General features: G+C 39.6%; 1 protein-coding gene across 1 annotated transcript in view; it reads right to left on the reverse strand.

Annotated features, from left to right (window-relative positions):
• Window positions 1-23,760, reverse strand: part of LOC121874159 (dynein axonemal intermediate chain 1-like) — a 112,998-nt gene that overhangs the window by 26,688 nt on the left and 62,550 nt on the right. Inside the window, exons 8-9 of the mRNA XM_042378141.1 lie at window positions 21,007-21,135; window positions 11,889-12,069 (exon numbers count right to left, since the gene is read on the reverse strand). Of these exons, the coding sequence (XP_042234075.1) occupies window positions 11,889-12,069; window positions 21,007-21,135 (310 nt within the window). The remainder of the gene's footprint in view (window positions 1-11,888; window positions 12,070-21,006; window positions 21,136-23,760) is intronic.

Consider the following 23,760-nt stretch of genomic DNA (forward strand, 5'->3'; position numbering starts at 1 on the left):
AGATATAAGACATTAACAGTATACCTAGATATAAGACATTAACAGTATACCTAGATATAAGACATTAACAGTATACCTAGATATAAGACATTAACAGTATACCTAGATATAAGACATTAACAGTATACCTAGATATAAGACATTAACAGTATACCTAGATATAAGACATGAACAGTATACCTAGATATAAGACATTAACAGTATACCTAGATATAAGACATTAACAGTATACCTAGATATAAGACATTAACAGTATACCTAGATATAAGACATTAACAGTATACCTAGATATAAGACATTAACAGTATACCTAGATATAAGACATTAACAGTATACCTAGATATAAGACATTAACAGTATACCTAGATATAAGACATTAACAGTATACCTAGATATAAGACATTAACAGTATACCTAGATATAAGACATTAACAGTATACCTAGATATAAGACATTAACAGTATACCTAGATATATAGACATTAACAGTATACCTAGATATAAGACATTAACAGTATACCTAGATATAAGACATTAACAGTATACCTAGATATAGGACATTAACAGTATACCTAGATATAAGACATTAACAGTATACCTAGATATAAGACATTAACAGTATACCTAGATATAAGACATTAACAGTATACCTAGATATAAGACATTAACAGTATACCTAGATATAAGACATTAACAGTATACCTAGATATAAGACATTAACAGTATACCTAGATATAAGACATTAACAGTATACCTAGATCTAAGACATTAACAGTATACCTAGATAAAAGACATTAACAGTATACCTAGATATAAGTCATTAACAGTATACCTAGATATAAGACATTAACAGTATACCTAGATAAAAGACATTAACAGTATACCTAAATATAAGTCATTAACAGTATACCTAGATATAGGACATTAACAGTATACCTAGATATAAGTCATTAACAGTATACCTAGATAAAAGACATTAACAGTATACCTAGATATAAGACATTAACAGTATACCTAGATATAAGACATTAACAGTATACCAAGATAAAAGACATTAACAGTATACCTAGATATAAGTCATTAACAGTATACCTAGATATAAGACATTAACAGTATACCTAGATAAAAGACATTAACAGTATACCTAGATAAAAGACATTAACAGTATACCTAGATATAAGTCATTAACAGTATACCTAGATATAAGACATTAACAGTATACCTAGATATAAGACATTAACAGTATACCTAGATAAAAGACATTAACAGTATACCTAGATAAAAGACATTAACAGTATACCTAGATATAAGACATTAACAGTATACCTAGATATAAGACATTAACAGTATACCTAGATATAAGTCATTAACAATACCTAGATATAAGACATTAACAGTATACCTAGATATAAGACATTAACAGTATACCTAGATATAAGTCATTAACAGTATACTGAATAAGACATTAACAGTATACCTAGATATAAGACATTAACAGTATACCTAGATATAAGACATTAACAGTATACCTAGATTATATACCTAGATATAAGACATTAACAGTATACCTAGATATAAGACATTAACAGTATACCTAGATATAGGACATTAACAGTATACCTAGATATAAGACATTAACAGTATATACCTAGATATAAGACATTAACAGTATACCTAGATATAAGACATTAACAGTATACCTAGATATAAGACATTAACAGTATACCTAGATATAGGACATTAACAGTATACCTAGATATAAGACATTAACAGTATACCTAGATATAAGACATTAACAGTATACCTAGATATAAGACATTAACAGTATACCTAGATATAAGACATTAACAGTATACCTAGATATAAGACATTAACAGTATACCTAGATATAAGACATTAACAGTATACCTAGATATAGGACATTAACAGTATACCTAGATATAAGACATTAACAGTATACCTAGATATAAGTCATAACAGTTACCTAGATATAAGTCATTAACAGTATACCTAGATATAAGACATTAACAGTATACCTAGATATAAGACATTAACAGTATACCTAGATATAAGACATTAACAGTATACCTAGATATAAGACATTAACAGTATACCTAGATATAAGACATTAACAGTATACCTAGATATAAGACATTAACAGTATACCTAGATATAAGACATTAACAGTATACCTAGATATAAGACATTAACAGTATACCTAGATATAAGACATTAACAGTATACCTAGATATAAGACATTAACAGTATACCTAGATATAAGACATTAACAGTATACCTAGATATAGACATTAACAGTATACCTAGATATAAGACATTAACAGTATACCTAGATATAAGACATTAACAGTATACCTAGATATAAGACATTAACAGTATACCTAGATATAAGACATTAACAGTATACCTAGATATAAGACATTAACAGTATACCTAGATATAGGACATTAACAGTATACCTAGATATAAGTCATTAACAGTATACCTAGATATAAGACAGTATACCCAGATATAAGACATTAACAGTATACCTAGATATAAGACATAACAGTATACCTAGATATGTTTCATTAACAGCATACCTAGATATAAGACATTAACAGTATACCTAGATACATGTCATTAATAGTATACCTAATTATAAGACATTAACAGTATACCTAGATATAGGACATTAACAGTATACCTAGATATAGGACATTAACAGTATACCTAGATATAAGTCATTAACAGTATACCTAGATATAGGACATTAACAGTATACCTAGATATAAGTCATTAACAGTATACCTAGATATAAGACATTAACAGTATACCTAGATATAAGACATTAACAGTATACCTAGATATAAGTCATTATCAGTATACCTAGATATAAGACATTAACAGTATACCTAGATATAAGATTATCAACAGCATACCCAGATATAAGTCATACACAGCATACCTAGATATAAGCTACACAGTATACCTAGATATAAGACATTAACAGTATACCTAGATATAGGACATTAACAGTATACCCAGATATAAGACATTAACAGTATACCTATAGATATAAGATATTAACAGTATACCTAGATATAAGACACAACAGTATACCTAGATATAAGACATTAACAGTATACCTAGATATAAGACATTAACAGTATACCTAGATATAGGACATTAACAGTATACCTAGATATAAGACATTAACAGTATACCTAGATACATGTCATTAATAGTATACCTAATTATAAGACATTAACAGTATACCTAGATATAGGACATTAACAGTATACCTAGATATAGGACATTAACAGTATACCTAGATATAAGTCATTAACAGTATACCTAGATATAGGACATTAACAGTATACCTAGATATAAGTCATTAACAGTATACCTAGATATAAGACATTAACAGTATACCCAGATATAAGACATTAACAGTATACCCAGATATAGACATTAACAGTATACCTAGATATAAGATGACACAGTATACCCAGATATGCTACATACATTACGCATACCTAGATATAAGATATTATATACCTAGATATAAGACATTAACAGTATACCTAGATATAAGTCATTAACAGTATACCTAGATATAGGACAGTATACCTAGATATAAGACATTAACAGTATACCTAGATATAAGTCATTAACAGTATACCTAGATATAAGACATTAACAGTATACCTAGATATAGGACATTAACAGTATACCTAGATATAAGACATTAACAGTATACCTAGATATAAGACATAAACAGTATACCTAGATATAAGACATTAACAGTATACCTAGATATAAGACATTAACAGTATACCTAGATATAGGACATTAACAGTATACCTAGATATAAGACATTAACAGTATACCTAGATATAAGACATTAACAGTATACCTAGATATAAGACATTAACAGTATACCTAGATATAAGACATTAACAGTATACTAGATATATGAGCAGTAACAGTATACCTAGATATAGGACATTAACAGTATGCCTAGATATAAGACATTAACAAATATACCTAGATATAAGACATTAACAGTATACCTAGATATAAGGATTAACATTAACAGTATACCTAGATACTAAGACATTAACAGTATACCTAGATATAAGACATTAACAGTATACCTAGATATAAGACATTAACAGTATACCTAGATATAAGACATTAACAGTATACCTAGATATAAGACATTAACAGTATACCTAGATATAAGACATTAACAGTATACCTAGATATAAGACATTAACAGTATACCTAGATATAAGACATTAACAGTATACCTAGATATAAGACATTAACAGTATACCTAGATATAAGACATTAACAGTATACCTAGATATAAGACATTAACAGTATACCTAGATATAAGACATTAACAGTATACCTAGATATAAGACATTAACAGTATACCTAGATATAGGACATTAACAGTATACCTAGATATAAGACATTAACAGTATAGATACCTAACAGTATACCTAGATATAAGACATTAACAGTATACCTAGATATAAGACATTAACAGTATACCTAGATATAAGACATTAACAGTATACCTAGATATAAGACATTAACAGTATACCTAGATATAGGACATTAACAGTATACCTAGATATAAGACATTAACAGTATACCTAGATATAAGTCATTAACAGTGTACCTAGATATAAGTCATTAACAGTATACCTAGATATAAGACATTAACAGTATACCTAGATATAAGACATTAACAGTATACCTAGATATAAGACATTAACAGTATACCTAGATATAAGACATTAACAGTATACCTAGATATAGGACATTAACAGTATACCTAGATATAAGACATTAACAGTATACCTAGATATAAGACATTAACAGTATACCTAGATATAAGACATTAACAGTATACCTAGATATAAGACATTAACAGTATACCTAGATATAAGACATTAACAGTATACCTAGATATAAGACATTAACAGTATACCTAGATATAAGACATTAACAGTATACCTAGATATAAGACATTAACAGTATACCTAGATATAAGACATTAACAGTATACCTAGATATAAGACATTAACAGTATACCTAGATATAAGACATTAACAGTATACCTAGATATAAGACATTAACAGTATACCTAGATATAAGACATTAACAGTATACCTAGATATAAGACATTAACAGTATACCTAGATATAAGACATTAACAGTATACCTAGATATAAGACATTAACAGTATACCTAGATATAGGACATTAACAGTATACCTAGATATAAGACATTAACAGTATACCTAGATATAAGTATACCTATTAACATTAACAGTATACCTAGATATAAGACATTAACAGTATACCTAGATATAAGACATTAACAGTATACCTAGATATAAGACATTAACAGTATACCTAGATATAAGACATTAACAGTATACCTAGATATAAGACATTAACAGTATACCTAGATATAAGACATTAACAGTATACCTAGATATAAGACATTAACAGTATACCTAGATATAAGACATTAACAGTATACCTAGATATAAGACATTAACAGTATACCTAGATATAAGTCATTAACAGTATACCTAGATATAAGACATTAACAGTATACCTAGATATAAGACATTAACAGTATACCTAGATATAAGACATAACTAATAGTATGATAGACTAAAGACGGTTTCTAGGTATTACACAGTAGACCCCCACTCCTGTGATCCCAGGCTTTGTATGATGAACTTCATCCGAGTACACCAGGTGAAGATACGTCATACCTCACCTTCTCGGGCTGCTGTGCCCATGAGTCTAGATAGTTCTTAACCGACCATGACTCAGTAAAGACGCATCGTCGATTACTATAGGCAGGGTCAAAGTCACGACAGTCCCTTTGAATAATATAGAGAATAGAAGAATAAAAAATGAGTCACTGACTATACTTCTACATTTCAGATGACAGAGTGAAGAGGAAAGGAGTGTATGAGCTGTGCCTTCTCGTGGCAACACAAGGTAACTGGGTGCCTCGTGGGCCCAGGCTAGACCAGCAGGGGATCTCGGAATAGCAGTGGGCCCCAGAGGGATGGCGCATAGGCCCACTAGCGTGTGGACACGTCCTGGCGTCTACAAATCACCGCCCTGTTGCCTTGCGGATTAACCATGGTTGGTATAAGGCTACGGGAGTAAACCACGAACGAAAATTCTGCAGTGGAGCCCCACATCAGGCAGACATGCTTACAGAGCTCCAACAAGACCCAACGGCGGTGTAGGCGGAAGAGGTGACTACCATAGGAACCCAACGACCACACTGGCGGACGAAGGCAATGAATGTTGGACAGACTACTAGGCGAAACCCAACAAACTGGGCTATCAGAAGTCCCTTGCAACTCTCCCTCTTCCCAGTCGTTCAACATTTGCACCACTGGATCAGGAAAAGGGAGAGCTAAGATGTGTGGTTGCAGCTGTGTTCCTGCCTCACCACATAAATCAACTCAAGCACAGCCATCACCCAGCTCATCATACTCCTCATCATTATCAAAACCTCTATACCCCCAAACGTCCCATGGCGACGGACGAGTGGCGATGGGGACAGGCAGAGATGACTGCCGGGAATCTCTAATCCCAACTCTGCACATGGGCGGCACAGATAAGATGGTCATTTATGCACCGAGATCTAGGCAGCGTGCAATCCGGTCCTGTCTATGAGACTGAGCAGCTCTTTTGAGGAGGCACTCTGCTCACCCCACATGGGGAAGGGGCTAGAAAAGGTGCCCTAAACATAGCCTGCCTAAAACCCAACCTGACTGGGCAACTTGCACCCAGAAAGGTCATCCTTATGCGGACGAAAACACAAGCATAATCACAGATCCAAACAAAAATAACTATACAACCTCTTATGTTCGCTGCATGGAATGTCAGGACCCTTTTTGATACTGGCACAAATGCTAGTCCTGAAAGAAGAGCCGCCCTTGTGGCAAAAGAGCTGGCTATGTTTAACATGGACATAGCCGCCATTAGCGCCCCAAAACGGCAAAGGCAGCAAGCCTCTAGAAGAGGTTTTAAGAATAAGAGTCTGGACGATCCAGGGGTAGCATATGCTTTCAGAGAGTAGCTCGAACATGGGCTGATAAACAACCCGAAAACGTACAACCCAAATCCCAGTGCTGAATGAGATATTCTCAACACTGTCATGACAAAAACCTGCAGAGAGACCTTCGGCCAGATCGAAAGAATACACCAGGACTGGTTTGATGAAAATGACCAGGCAATCAATGTACTCATCGATGATAAACGTGCTGCTTTAACTGACTGGCAGAGCAACCTTCAGTCTTGGACCAAAAATGAGACCTTCCGGAAGAAGAAAGCCGTGGCACAGCGAGAACCTTGCAACCTAAAGAATGACTGGTTTAAAGATAAATCATGTGAAACACAAAAATTTGCAGTTCAGAACAAGATGCGCGAGTTTTTCAACTCCACCAAAACATTTTTATGGTCCAATCTCTTGTGGTGCAGCCCACCTCCGCTCATCCAAAGATAACTCCATAATTAAAGACGATGAAGTCCTCCTTCAGTGCTGAAAAGAGCACTACATTTCACTGCTCAACCGAAACACTGATGTGGATGTCCTGACTACCCAGCAGATCCCTCAACATCCAGAGCCGACTCACCTCAGCTATCCTCCTTCCCTGTATGAGGTAGTTACCGCCATCAAATAGATAAAAAATAAAGCCTCAGGGCCTGATGGAACCCCAGCCGAGGTGTTTAAAGGAGGAGGACCTCTGCCTACCAGTGGTCTCCACTCCCTCCTGGAAATATATGGGAAAAGGAGGAAATCCCCCCCAAAGATCTTAAAGACGCCTCCATCGACAATAATTATAAGAACAAGGGAGACCGGTCAGACTGTGGCAACTACCGCGGGATTTCACTGCTGTACGTAGCTGGCAAGATTATTGCCCAAATCCACGTAAAGGCTTTTTCCCGGGGAAGAAAACTTCCTCCCAGAATCTCAACGTGGCTTTAGACAATCACTTGGCACCACTGACATGATCTTTGCTCCCCGCCAGATACAGGAAACGTGCAGAGAACAGCGTCGTGACCTGTACATGACTTTCATCGACCTAACCAAGGCCATCGACTAGGTCAACAGGGAAGTCCTCTGGTGGACCCTCAGCAGTTTTGGCTGCCCCCAAAATTCATCGCCATCGTGAAGCAACCCCACAATGGCATGAACGGCAATGTCCTGCACAATGGCACCCAGTCCCTATCCAAACGGGGTTAAACAAGGGTGTATACTGGCACCAATTCTCATTTTCTTGTCTGCCTTCCTTATTCGTGCCAGTGTCAATTTAGCCGGCGGGGTGTACACTGAGTACCGGATGACGGGTCTTTTCAACGCAATATGACTCCAGCCAGGAGCAAAGGTGTCGGCAGCTTTCATTACTGAACTTCAGTATGCAGACGACCTCACCCTTGTCGCTCACACTGAACGCGACCTACAGGAGATCCTAAACACCTATGCAGATGCGTATGCACACTTCGGCCTCGAGGTGAATGCAAGTAAGACTCGGATTCTCTTTCAACCTGCCCCTGGTTCAGATACCTCCACCATCCATCCATCCATCCATTTTAATGGTATTACCCTCACTAATGTTACCCACTTTTAGTATCTCGGCTCCCTCCTGTCCTCCACCGCGAACATCGATGATGAAATTCAGCAACGGATAAGATGTGTATCTCAGCCTTTGGCAGACTGAAATCGTGTCTTCAGCTGTAGGGAGTTGAAATTATCTACAAAGTTACACGAATATCGAGCAGTGGTCCTCCCCACTCTGCTATATGGCAGCGAAACATAAGTCATATACAGGAGGCACCTCAAGGCACTTGAAAACTTTCACCTCCGAGTCCGTTGGGAAGACAAGAGAACAAATGATATATTCTTGCTGACACCAACTGTAGGAGCATCGAGGCTACCATTAACCACGAACAAGTACGATGGACTGGCCATTTTACCCGCTTGGACTACAGTAGACTGCCAAAGCAGCTACTTTAAAGTCGGCTAACGAATAGTAAACGTAACGCCGGCGGACAAATGAAAGGGTATAAGGATAGTCTTAAGACAAACCTGAAAGAAAGTACCATATCGACCCCCTCACCTGGGAGACGATTATTCCACATTTTAATGCTTGGAGAAGCACTAGACGAGAAGGTGTCAATATTTTCGAGTTAGCCCGACTGCAAACCGAGGCAGACAAGCGCCAATGACGTTGAGACGGTGCCACCGCCCCTCCCGCACTCGTTGTAGCCCTCATGTGCAACATCTGTAAACGACTCTGCCGGTCCCGTATCGGCCTCTTTAGTCACGTCAGAGCTCACCAATGAAGGTGACATCCCTAATAACTCCTATCATAGCTGGATGTTCGTCATACTCGATTCAGAGTGACAGAAAAATAGTAGTAGTAGTAGCAGTAGTATATGTGTGTGTGTGTGTGTGTGTGTGTGTGTGTGTGTGTGTGTTACAGGCAATTGTAAGGTATCTGGTAAAATCTTCCATCACCTTTAAATGACACGTTTACAACATGCATTTTTTTTATTTATATACTAAGCTAAGTCATAATTAAGTTAGGTTAGGTTAGGTTAGGTTAGGTTAGGTTAGGTTATATTCCGTGTGAAGACTGAGTAATTTGTCATAACATTAACTGACGTAAGCATGTCATATTTCACGAAAACGGAATATTAGCCAAGGCTTTTAAAGATTTGCCTGTAACATGTACTGTATATATTTGTAATAGTTATAAATTTAACCATGGAAAATGGTTTACCTCCAATTGAAAATAAATCAGAGATTGGCTTATAATCACGTTGAGTTTATTTATGTAGTATAAACATGAAATTATCTAAAATTAATGTACACGATTCCCGAATACGGCAAGTGTTCAGTGTGTCCCAGCCGTGTCTCAGGCTTTAAAACGGTCATGTTGCTCGACAGTATAACCCCGATTCTCAGTTGTATCACACATGGGAGTTGTCCTGGTAGGCGTACTGTATATACAGTACACACTAGGGTTTTTTTTAGTATAATTGCGTTTATGAACAAATTAATAACTATTCATTTTCAGATAAAATTACCGAATCAAACAAGTTAAATTTCTTTGAGCAAATGAAATTTTAAGAAAATCGTTAATAAAGACTTACAAAAACACGAATAAAAAGCACAAGATAAGTGGAGCCCAGCCAACTTTATCTTGACGTCACTGATACGGAATTAATGTTGAAACATTTTATTTAGTCAGAAAAAACACAGATAGAGAGTGGATAATATTATTAACATTAACATGGCGGAGCCAGAGAGAGCCCGAGTTCTCTTTGTGGCCCCTGAACCAGGGCCGGATTCAGGAGTGGGCAAAGTGGGCAGCTGCCCGGGGGCCTCCACCATCTGGGGGCCTCAACATATTACAATATTTTATTTATTTGTTTATTCATTTGGATTATTTTTATTTTCATTCTTTAAAATTCATGTTTATCTATTCCATCATGGCTTCAAAATTCTCCAAAGAAGTGTTCAAATTTCACAATTTTCCCGGGGGGCTTACAGCGCCCCCCGGAACTCCCAGATGTTTAGGCTCGCTTCACTTGCCACCCCACCCTCTTGGGTAGTTATAATGAGAGGGGCCTCCACAAAGAGGCTGCCCATGGGCCTCCACAGGTCTAAATCCGGCACTGCACCTGATATATACGGTATATTTGTTTCAAGGAATTATTTAGCGTTTAGTATCATCTGGATTAGTACATATAACCTGACGTTACCACGAATATCATTTCTATTTATTTATTTACTTATTTTACATTTATATTATAAGTACTGCCTCGTCGACAGAGCATTTTTCGCAACTTACATTACCTCTTCACAGGACTTCGCCGCCTCGTCTGTCTCCATCCACTTTTCTCATATCTGCAGCCTCACGTCCTGGTCCCTTATCCCATCCAGGAACCACCAAACTACCCGTGTACGAACTATGTCATTAGGATCTACAGCGAACGCTTGACCCGCTAGTTGCTGCAAACGGGTCATGAAATCACTCAACTCCTCACCTCGACGTGGCATCAGCAGTCATAAACCTTGCCGTCAGTCTCTCTCAAATTTCACCGTCACTCTTCCAACAGTCTAGAATAAATGTCGCCTGCTGCTCCACATAAATCGCCGTCGTCCCTCGCAGTTGTAAACGTAACATTGTAGCCCGGTAGTCCGGTCTATTCCATGCGTCCACTCTGCGCATGATGTTGGCGTTCTTAACGAGGTTGTAGTGCGTGGCGAAGGCTCGGATCGTGGCTGGAGAGGCGTCATCGCCGAACGTTTACGTCAGTGGAATCTCCTGCACTCGAGAGTTGCTGGTAGCGCTATCATCTGTCATCCTCTTGTTACCGCTGCCAACAGTCAAGATCAAGCAAACGGGGAGTTCTGGTTTGATTTATTGACAAGGTTACAAGTGGTGTTCTCTCGGTGCCGGTCAGGGTACAACTAGCCTGGCTGGTCGGCAACTGGCGCCACCACACCTCGGCTGACAACGAGGGCCACGGGTCCGAACAACCATGGGGGCAGTTTAACAATTGACAAACAAATACAAAAAATGATCCTCCATACATTTCAGAATGTAATTACAAAAAGCAATATGGATATTACAGTATAATACATAATACTCACACACACACACACACACACACACACACACACACACATATGTACAAGTGTGTAATAATAATACTAATAATTTACGGTTTATTGAAAGAGCATGGCATACGGAAGGCTGAAAATATACAGTTACATAATTGGGGAATGTGTGTGTGTGTGTGTGTGTGAGTAAATCAATACCTTCTAGAAACTCTCTGTCATGTGCAGCCAGGCTTGCGGTGAGTTGGTCGACGATGTTAAAGTCAAGGATGTCTGTATGGTAGAGAGCGGAGGCGTGGAGGTGCCACTGTGTCACCCTGCCGTCCAGCGCCACGGAGAAGAAACTCAAGTCCTCCCCTGGCTCTGTTTGGACCCACCGTACCTGTAGTAACTTATTGTTATATTACCTGTAGTGACCTTTGTTATATTACCTGTAGTGACCTTTGTTATATTACCTGTGGTGACCTTTGTTATATTACCTGTGGTGACCTTTGTTATATTACCTGTGGTGACCTTTGTATCTCACCTGTGGTGACCTTTGTTATCTTACCTGTGGTGACCTTTGTTATCTTACCTGTGGTGACCTTTGTATCTTACCTGTGGTGACCTTTGTTATCTTACCTGTAGTGACCTTTGTTATCTTACCTGTGGTGACCTTTGTATCTTACCTGTAGTGACCTTTGTTATCTTACCTGTAGTGACCATTGTATCTTACCTGTAGTGACCTTTGTATCTTACTTGTAGTGACCATTGTATCTTACTTGTAGTGACCTTTGTTATCTTACCTGTAGTGACCTTTGTTATCTTACCTGTAGTGACCTTTGTTATCTTACCTGTAGTGACCTTTGTTATCTTACCTGTAGTGACTTATATTATTATCTTACCACTAACTATATTTATTTTGTTATTAATATCCCTAATAAGCACCGCCCCTCACTTTAGTTTTGGCTTGTGATTGGTGGAGCCAGACGCCTATGATCTCATGAGTTCTGAGTCAAAATGATCAACCAATATTATTTGTCCCTCAGCAGTCAAGTCCACCAGAGGAGGAGCGATGCGGCTCCTCTGGTGGTCTCTTTCTCTCCACACACACACACACACACACACACACACACACACACACACACACACACACACACACACACACACACACACACACACACACACACACACACACACACACACACACACACACACACACACACACACACACACACACACACACACACACACACACACACACACACACACACACACACACACACACACACACACACACACACACACACACACACACACACACACACACTCCTGAAGAGCGCTTGGGAACCTCGTCTTTTCTTTTTCCTATGTATATATAAACAACCGCTCACTTGACTGTATCACAATATAGCCCAAAATATCCAGTTTTACCATTTGTCGCATAAAATATAGCGATATATATATATATATATATATATATATATATATATATATATATATATATATATATATATATATATATATATATATATATATATATATATATATATATGCACATAATTATCTATAATAAGTATAAAAATGTTAAAGTAACATGATGTATTAAAGCCTAGTCATTTCATTGAACAATTCAACTCAATTAGTTACGAAATCACTAGTATTTGCATAAATTGGCGGAAAAGGGAATTTGTATCTTATGAACTACACTTTGTGTTAATACCAAATTTAATGAAAAAATCATTATGCAATTTAGTAATAAGTTTACTGAGGGGAAAAATTATAATTTATAGTTAAGAAGATAATTAAAAATAAGTAGTTCCCTCCATTTTGTTACGGCAGTGACGCCAACGAGAGACGCCCGGCGGTGAAGCGGCCACAGGGCCACAGCCACACAGGCAGACACACTAATATAAGATCTGATAGCGACAGGACGCGTGGCGACAGATCGGAACTTGTTGGAAATCTAGAAGCTGACACGTCCAGTCCAGAGCAGATGTTTTCGCATCTCCTAGACCTAGCAACTATTTAACATAGCAATTTAGTTTATTTATTATGTGTGAATCAAGTCTCGAAACCTTCAAAATGTAATCCAACATAGAACTCTACGCATCTGAGGGAGTCTCCACACATCAGACTCAAGCTAAGCACTTTTTTTTTACGGGGAATAGCCCGCCCGGGCACAGGTCGTCGACCCACAAAGGTGCCTGGGGGGCGAAAAAATGAGAGTAAAAAGAAATTAAAAATAGAAGAGAAAAATATTATATTAATCTACACCACGAAGATGCCGGAAAACCAACTTTTTGAAATGAGACAGATTGTATGAGTATGGAAACACAAAAGAAGGCAGAGAATTCCACAGTTTGGCTGTGTGAGGAAAGAAGGAGGTACTATAACAGGTTATTCTAGTGTGACCGACATCCACAGAGAAACGGTGGGCACCATGGGCAAGACGAGTGTTACGAGCCCACTGCCTTGCCGGCGGTACACAGGATGCCAAATCCACCGAACATTGCCCGTTAAAGTACCTGTAAAAGAGAGAGAGTGAAGCAACATTGCGGCGAAGAGAAAGGGAAGAGAGATTGTCGACTAAAGGAGGAGAGTTAATAAGACGAAATGCCTTTGATTCCATCCTATCTAATAGTTGGACAGAAGAAGAGCCACCCCAGATATGAGAGCAGTACTCCAAGTTAGGACGAATGAATCCCTTATATACTTGAAGCAACTGCTCCGGAGTGAAGTAGCTACGGCATCTGTACAACATTCCCAGCTTTCAGGAGGCAGCTTTAGCAATGTTAAGGATGTGTGGCTTCCATGACATATTAGAGGAAATGGTGAGGCCTAGCATATCTATTTTAGAATTTGGCATAATGATTGCATCCTGAAATGAGATTGATGGGAGATTTTCTATTTTCAAGTGTAATTGGTAAATACTGTCTTTTATTACTGTTGTATTTAACCAAGTTTCTACCTCCCCATTAGGAGAACAAAGTGGGGGAGAGAAACCATGAGAGGGAAGTTTAGAAAGGAAAGACTTGTGCCATGTCCTGTCAAATGCTTTGGAGATGTCGAGAGCCACGACGAAAGTTTCCCCATAATCCGTAAGAGAGGATGACCAAAGATGGGTGCAGTAGGAGAGCAGATCACCAGTAGATCTCGCCTGGCGAAAGCCATACTGGTGATCCGACAAAAGAGAAAGGCGTTCAAGGTGACGGAGAAAATGAGAGTTTAAGAAATATTCGAGAATCTTAGAGAGGGATGAAGTTAGGGCAATGGGGCGATAGTTAGAGGGATTAGAATGGTCACCCGTCTTCGGGATGGGCTGAACCAAGGCATGCTTCCAAGAAGAAGGAAAAGTTTGGGTTTTGAGGCAAAGGCGAAAGAGGCGAGCAAGCACAGGGGCCAGAACTTCAGTACACTCCCTCAGAACACGAGGGGGTATTCCGTCCGGTCCATGTGTCTTACATCTAACCTGGATAATACACCAGCAACCCTACGAGTGGAGATTATAGGTAAGTGCATAGGTTTAGTAGGAGGAGCAGGATAGAGTGGGAATTGCCTAAGGTGGAGTTAGAGGAGAATAAGGTGCCAGAGATTGACTTTGTCAGGAGGAGAGTTGGCTATAGAGTTATTAGGTCGGAAGAGAGGAGGAAAAGAGGGAGTGCAGAAGTTATTATAGATGTTTTTGGTTAAGGACCAGAAGGATTTACTAGAGGAAGAATTAGTCAGGACAGCGGTCTTTATTTATATAAAATTTCGTTTGGCCCTACGAAGAATAGCCTTACAACGATTCCTAGAAGTAATGAAAGAGGTGCGGGTAATAGCAGAAGGAGATAGTTTCATAGCTCGATATGCCCTATCTCTCACCCTGCAAGCAAGAGAGCAGGAGCGATGAACCAATGATTGTAATGTGAAAGTTTTGGTAGAAGATGGGATAAATGCACTCATACCGCCCTGTATAACCCCAGCAATGTTGTCAGCACATACCGAGGCGTCCCGAGTGGAAAAGCAACATTCATCCGATAGTGCCATAGTTGACGATTAGAGGAGGGTGGGGGAGGTGGTCGTGCCGAGTTTGAGTATAAATAGTGTGAGGGGTTAGAGGTAAAACAAAGATCAAGAATGTTAGTAAGTTGATCGTGTCGATCAGGAACACGTTTAGGGTACTTAATTATTTGTTCCAGATCATTAAGTAATGAAAGAGAGAGTGCCTCAGCTCCACCTGGGTCATCCCTTGCAGAGCCAAGCCACTCTCTGTGATGTACATTGAAATCCCCTAGGGAGAGGATCTCGGTGTTGGGGTGTACATAGCAACGACTCATGGCAAGAAGTGAGATAGTCAAAGAGTTCGAAATAGTTGGTAGAGTTGGGAGAACAGTGTAGGAAACAAAGAAAAATAGTCACAGTAGGTAGAGATATTTTGAGCCAGATGACATCATAAAGGGGAGATTCAAGATCCGTGAGTCGGGCTATAGGTGTACGTGTGTTGCAGTAGGCGCATACACCTCCCTTAGAACGGAAGTAGGTATAAAGGCTGTAGTTTGGGTGAAGCTGCTTTGGTCAGTTGAAGTTCGGAGAGTAGTAAGAGATCGGGGGAAGAGGTTAATAGATGGTGCTCCACAGAAGAAAAATTGGATCTCAGGCCGCGAATGTTGGAAAAATGAAGTGTGAAAAAAGCCGATCCTCCAGCAACCGCGGTGGCGTCAGTTGAGGCCCCAGTAGCTTGATGATGATCAGGTCGGCCCCGGGGTCCACAACCTTCCCGACCAGTGGGACCCATCCGAGAGGGCCCCACTTTAATATTATTGTCAACTGATATCATAGGAGAATAAGAAAACAGAAAGGATAAAACTTATAAAGGGAGAGAAAGGTTATATATGTTGTGTTGTCAATAGTAAGAGAGGCAATTGACCCCCTGCAATTGTGTACACATGAGGCACATCGAATCACAAAACGACACGTCATATTGGTAGGCGGTGCTATTCTAGATATAAATAGAAAATGAACTTAATGGATGATGTTAGTGATAACGTCTTCTGATCATGATGAGATATCCCTTATACCTTCTTAGTGTTCATTATGACTCGTTTTAGCCTTACACATCGCTGTCTCTATATTTTGAAAAGAATTGAATCCAAATTGACTGAGTATTAGGAGAAAAATATGACATTTCTATAGTACTTATAATTATAATACACAAAAATGGATCTGTGGCTATTTTAATCCTAGTGGTTCCAAAGTGGTGGATATATAGAGTTTATTTAAAAAATGTACACAAGAGACGAAGAAGCCAACTGTCATAACAGAATGACGCAGGATAAGGAAAATTAGGTTGAAAATTGATAACCTATTTAAGTTTCATTGACTAACAGATAAAATAATAGTCTACCAGCCGACACCACCACAACCACCTAACCACCTTGTTACACCACTCTTATAACTTATTATTCATTTATCAAAATGTAATCTTAAGAACCTGTTCAACGTATGGATGTGCTTGACCTCTTAAGTCATGAAGAAGCTTTACACGGGCCTGCCCACAGATACTTCTCTGAGCTCAGACTGTGTGCACTTTTTTCTGAGTTCCGATGGAGAGACTTCCTAAATATAGTCTTCCCTGTATGTAAGCTGTATTATAGTGTTAAACTAATAAAGTAAAAATCACACAAAAGTGCTTCTGAAAATCCCTGCCACTTAAAACTATGTTATCCATACAGTGATAGAAAAGAACAGGTCACAACATTACTCTTTCTAAGGAAAAGGAAGAACCCATAATAGCTAACTACAAGGACCCACCAGCCTCCGTCACCTCCAACACCACCACCTACTACTACTACTTTGCTGTCACTCAGAATCGAGTATGTCGATCATCCAGCTATGACACAATGATAAGAGTTATAAGGGTTGGTGAGTTTTGAGGTGGCTAAAGAGGCCGATACGTGACCGGCAGGGTCGTTCACAGATGTTGAACATGTGGAGGACTACAACTAGTGCGGGAGGGGCGGCGGCAGCGTCTTTCCGGCGTTGGCGCTTGTCTGCCTCGTTATGCAGTCGGACTAACTCTAAAGTATTGACACCTTCTCGTATGGTGCTGCTCCAAGCGTTACAGTGTGGTGTAATCGTCTCCCAGGTGAGGGGGTCGATTTGCCACTTTTTTCAGGTTTGTCTTAAGACTATCTTTATACCTTTCAGTTGCCCGCCGGCGTTACGTTACTATTCGTTAGGTGACTGTAAAGTAGCTGCTTTGGCAGTCTACTGTCGTCATGCGGGTAACATGGCCAGTCACAACTATGATTATAACAACCACGACCATGATTATAACAACCACGACCATGATTATAACAACCACGACCATGATTATAACAACCACGACCATGATTATAACAACCACGACCATGATTATAACAACCACTATAGGAATAGCCGTGTGTGTGTCTGTTCTAGGCAGCCGAAACTGCACAATCGTTTTTCATCAAACTTGTGGAAAAATCGCTAAAAATTCGTAGAGTGGAACAAACCTGTTCCCATATCGAAGGTTTCTAGAAAATCATTAATTAACCATTTTATTTACGCTGGAAAACGATGTCGCTGTACACTGCCAACCTTCCGGCGGTTGCGCGCTAGCCAAGCACGAGTGTTCGAACTTTCACGCTTTGGTAAACTGTACCACCGGACTCGCCACCAGGCACGAAGTACCCACGATCACTTGTTTATTAAACTATGTGGCTTTCTGATTCTATACAGGACAGCTGCCAACTGAACTATTTTTGTTCACATCAAGTTTGCATTGCAATAAATTTGTGGTGCCCACTTCCTAGCTGTTTTGATTGAAAATTAATCCCTTCAGTACGACATCTCATCTAATATTTTTATCTGGTTAGTGCTAGACGATTACACTCAGCTGACGGAACACAATTATCAAAGCGTTATTCTGCACTGTAATTTCTCCCAACTGATATACACTTTCCTTCCTCACCACCCAGTACTCCGTCTCATCCCACAAAAAGACTCCAAACCCGACACACCCCCCACTCTCCCTCCCGCTCACTAGTGAATGAACCAGTTTCACACTTTAGGATTCGATGGCTTACACCTGAGGGAAAGAGAGGACTGGCACCGTTTAGTGGTAAAGTCTGGAGTGGAGTCAACTGTACATTCATTGAATAAACAGAGGTTGTGTTTGTAAACACATAGTCCACCACTAGTTACACAATACCAATTATAAAAACGAAGAAAAATGATATACTGTATTTCTTTTAATCACCATTGTGAGGCAACTCCACGATGACATGAATGGCAGTGTCCTGCACAACGGCACCCAGTCTGAGTTCTTCCCCATCCAAACAGGGGTTAAACAAGGGTGTGTACTGGCACCAACTCTCTTCTATATTATCTTGGCTGCCTTCCTTACTCGTGCCAGTGCCAGTTTAACCTGCGGGTTGTACATTCAGTATTGGATTAAGGGATTTTTCAATATAAAACGACTCCAGGCAGGAACAAAGGTGTCGACCTCTTCCGTCACTGAACATCAGTATGCAGACGGCCTCACCCTCGTCGCTCATACTGCATGTGACCTAGATGTAGCCCTCCACACGTGCAACATCTGTGAACGGCCTTGCCGGTTTCGTATCGGTCTCTCGAGTCACCTCTGAGTTCACCAACGAAAGTGTCATCTTTAATAGCTCATATCATTGTATCATAGCTGGATGATCGTCATACTCGATTCTGAGTGACAGCAAAGTAGTAGTAGTAGTAGTAGTAGTAGTAGTAGTAGTAGTAGTAGTAGTAGTAGTAGTAGTAGTAGTAGTAGTAGTGCTCGAGGATTCTGGACGCGGGGACAGCGAGCTTTCTTCGACATCAGGATTTTTGATCCCATGGCCGCTTGTCACCGTAACCTAGCTCTCGATGCTGCACATAGGAGGAACGAGAACGACAAGAGACGGGCATATGGGGAGAGAATTCAAAATGTTGATCAAGGCAGCTTCACTCCTCTAGTGTTCACAACCTCTGGTGGGATGGGCCCAAGTGCAAGATGTTTCTACGCCAGACTCGCGGAGTTGATCTCCGAACAGAAGCAGCAGCCCAGAAGTTATGTTACAGCCTGGATGAGATGTCGACTGTCCTCTCTCCCTTCGGTCGGCTTTGCTCTGCCTCAGGGGAACGAGAGCTTCTGCCCCTACTCCGACAACTGCTGCAGATATTGACTATGAGGCTACAGTCACTGAATGCCGCATAGATCTGCGGCTCAACTAATTTAACACAGATAGGATAGCTTCTTATGTATTAGGATATTTAATATTAAGGTAAATAAATGGTGGCGAAGGTGTGGCTATTGGGGGAGGCTGGAGGCCACGTTTGGAAAAAAAAAAAAAAAAAAAAAAAAAAGTAGTAGTAGTAGTAGTAGTAGTAGTAGAAGTAGAAGTAAGGGATCTCACAGCAAATATGTTGAAGGAACTCTGCCGTTTTGTCATGGTAGAACCGACCCTCCTTCCATTGGACGGTGAGATTTTCCAACATAGGACTTCAAACACATCCAACGCATCCCATGTTGACGTCAGTGCTTGAGGATTTTGGACGCGGGGACAGCGAGCCTTCTTCGATATCAGGATTTTTTATCCCATGGCCGCATGTCACCGTAACCTAGCTCTCGATGCTGCACATAGGAGGAACGAGAACGACAAGATAAGGGCATACGGGGAGAGAATTCAAAACGTTGACCAAGGCAGCTTCACTTCTCTAGTGTTCACAACCTCTGGCGGGATGGGACCAAGTGCAAGACGCTTCTACACCAGACTCGCGGAGGTGGTCTCTGAACAGAAGCAGCAGCCCAGAAGTTATGTTACAGCCTGGATGAGATGTCGACTGTCCTTCTGTTTCCTTATATCTGCTTTGCTCTGCCTCAGGGGAACGAGAGCATCGGCCCCAAAGCCGACAACAGTTGCAGATATTGACTATGAGGCAACAGTCACTGAATGCCTCATAGATCTTTGACTCAACTAACTCAACACAGATAGGATAGCTACTTATGTATTAGGATATTTAATTTTAAGGTAATAAAATGGCGGCGAAGGTGTGGCTATTGGGGGAGGCTGGAGGCCACGTTTAAAAAAAGAAAAAGAGTAGTCGTAGTGTCTTTTCTCTCCAGGTCCCAAAGTTTAGATAAGTTTCACATATAATGTTGAATACCATATCCCATACAGCTCAACACATGCTACCAAAGTTACATGCAATGCATATCAACTTACAAAAGTTCCTGAACATTTGGAACTATATCAATAATATTTATCAAATATATTTAGGTAAAATAGTGGACTTACATGGAAACTACCCCATGTCTCACCTGAATGACAGGCAGGAGATGCTTGCCAGCTGTAGTGATGGAGGGGATGATGACTGGAGAGATGGCGGAGCGAAAATCGTATGTCACTACTGTTCCGTCACTCCAGCCAGCAGCCACCAGACTCCCGTGCTGTAGGTCATACTCTCCCCTATAATCTATCTATATAAAACAGAGAAGTCATTTGCTCATTATATAATCCAAGTTACAAGAACAAACTTTCTTCTCAGGTACAATAAATCCAAAAAGATTCGTAAGACTGGAGTAGTGTACAGCACCTGAATGGTACAATTTTGTTTTTGAATGATGTGATTATCCAGTAGCTGAAGAATTCCATTTTACACGTGATGAATAGCAAAAGAACCTTCATAACTCGCTTCAGTATTTGTGTGTTGTAATATAAGAGTTAAGGTAAGAGTCTGAGGAACACAGGCTAGAGTTGTTGTGGGCAGAGAAAGTGTTGTAGTGCTACGGAGACATTGAAGAGTGTTATGCCATAACTTATCAACTTGAATTATGTTAAAGATTAATACACTAATGGTGGCACTTATAGCACAACAACAAAAGAACAAAGTGGCGACTCATCACATCTTGGTCGTGGGTTCAACCACAGTCGTCTCTTTATCACAACAGTTCAGGAGAGAAGGTTTGGTATTATACACATCACGAAGGATTTAAATACAATCTAATAACAAAAGTTTCCCATAATAAGTGTGTAGGTTCCATAAGATAAATTAAATCAAGAGAATAAATAATAAACATAATCCTTAATATACAACTACTATTGGCACTGTGTATAAATAATAACCCACTTCACAGCACAATAATTGATTGCTCTTCACACACCATGGGTAATAATAGAGCAGCACTGAATATAATACTCAACTAAACCCTACTTAAAAAGGTATCCACTGCTGACAAACTGGGACGTCCTCCTACTCCCACGGCCAGTGACTGACATAGCTCCATACTCCAGGGGACTACAAACCTTACACTAATATTAATCAACTCCAACATTAAGCTGCAGAAATACCAACATACATAAAAGAAACATTATGTATCATGTACCAGCGCTGCTCACACATAATAATACGAAATATTCTATAAACATAAGTTGAGGTTAACATGCCTCCAGATATTTCACAATGCACCACTGTGTATTACGCCATGCATAACAAGAGGCATCAAGCAAAATGTTCTGGGTAATCTTAGTTGTATTATAGTGGACCGGCATCCTTTTGTTAGTAGCTGACACCCATGCTAAATTAGTGTACAGTACAGTCCCCTTCACAAGTGTGTTTACAGCAGCTCGTCATATAAACATTGAAATATTGGTTTTAATATTGTTTTATTTTTTTCCATAATATGCTTACTATTGCAAGTTTCTTTCTTTCGTATGTAATCAAACACTATGATGCCACACTGCACAAAACCTGTACGCCCACTAGTGGAGGGGACTCTACCTGTGGGTGAGGAATAAATGCAGGTAGAGGCCACCCTCTCTCTCTCTTGGCTTTGAAAGCAATTTTCGAGGTCAAATTGTGCAAAAAAATATATTGTCTAATTTCATTGAAAAATATTCTAAGCAAATTGGTTTGAATTATTTTTTCATAGTGCCACAATTAGTGATAAACAAGAATGATGACACGCTTATTCCATCCGAATTACCAATTGAGGGTAAAAAACAAACACTGAGCAAGTCTGTTTGTCAAAATAAAAACTATCATAGACTGCCTAATAAATTTGACGGCACGAATTAAGTACTCACACCAACAGAATTATCACAACTAAATCACATAGCAGTAAATATAAGCCCATAAGTCTATAGTTTACACACGAGAAACATCTGCAAGTTCACATTTCTTGAGGAGCAGCACCTAAATGCTGCACTGACACAATTGTGTGGATTGCAATTACTTAAGAACAGAGTAATTATTAGTTCCTCTCGATTTCAGCCGGGAGGGAAACAAGGATCTACTCCCCAGCTCTCTTGTCCACACCGGTAGGAGGCTCGCATCTTCCACCTTCCAGGCTCAAGTGTCCACCGGGTCTTCAACAACTACGTTGTCTTTGTTAACCTGGAGCCATATTTTGGCTTGATAGTTTGTTCACTTGGCGTAGAGCTCCAGCGCATCTTTGTCGATGGGAGCATTTCCAGAGACTTCCTGGCCTTCCCAAAAGGTGAACTCTGGCATCTTCAACTGTGTGTTGTTCCGTGGTGCCATACAAATGACACACAAACTTCTCAACATCTGTGATATCCCCATCTCGACCAATGGCGTGCAGCAAGAGTGGGTGGTCACTGAACACCTTCCAACACTTATTTTTCCCATGACCACTGAAGGATGAGACTGTATCACACCCGGTCAAAGCGTGGAAGCCGGCCAGGTTGTCCCTGACTTCTCCATTGCCTCCACCCTGTGCAAATTTCTTTGTGGTTTTAGTTTGACAAAGCATGCCGAGGGTCCACTCAGTCACTGGTGTTGAACTTCTATGCCTTGCGGGAAAAACCTGAGAGTCTGTACTTTTGTGTGGTCTCCGATCACCCATGGTCTGCCGCTGACTTCATAGCCTTGTGAGTTGCCTTCAGAGGTGAATAAAGAGTAGCATGATTTATGCCACTTGAGTTCCAATGCATTGAAATCATCTTTGGGATGACTTTCCAGTCTTTGTAAAACATCAAGACAGTAAGTATCTCCCAGGTTCTTTCTCTCATAGCTCACAGTTACAGCTTTTGCTTTTCCTTCTGCTGATGCT

Source organism: Homarus americanus, unplaced genomic scaffold, assembly GCF_018991925.1.
Source record: "Homarus americanus isolate GMGI-L3 unplaced genomic scaffold, GMGI_Hamer_2.0 scaffold55640, whole genome shotgun sequence".
NCBI classification, from domain to species: Eukaryota; Metazoa; Arthropoda; class Malacostraca; order Decapoda; family Nephropidae; genus Homarus; species Homarus americanus.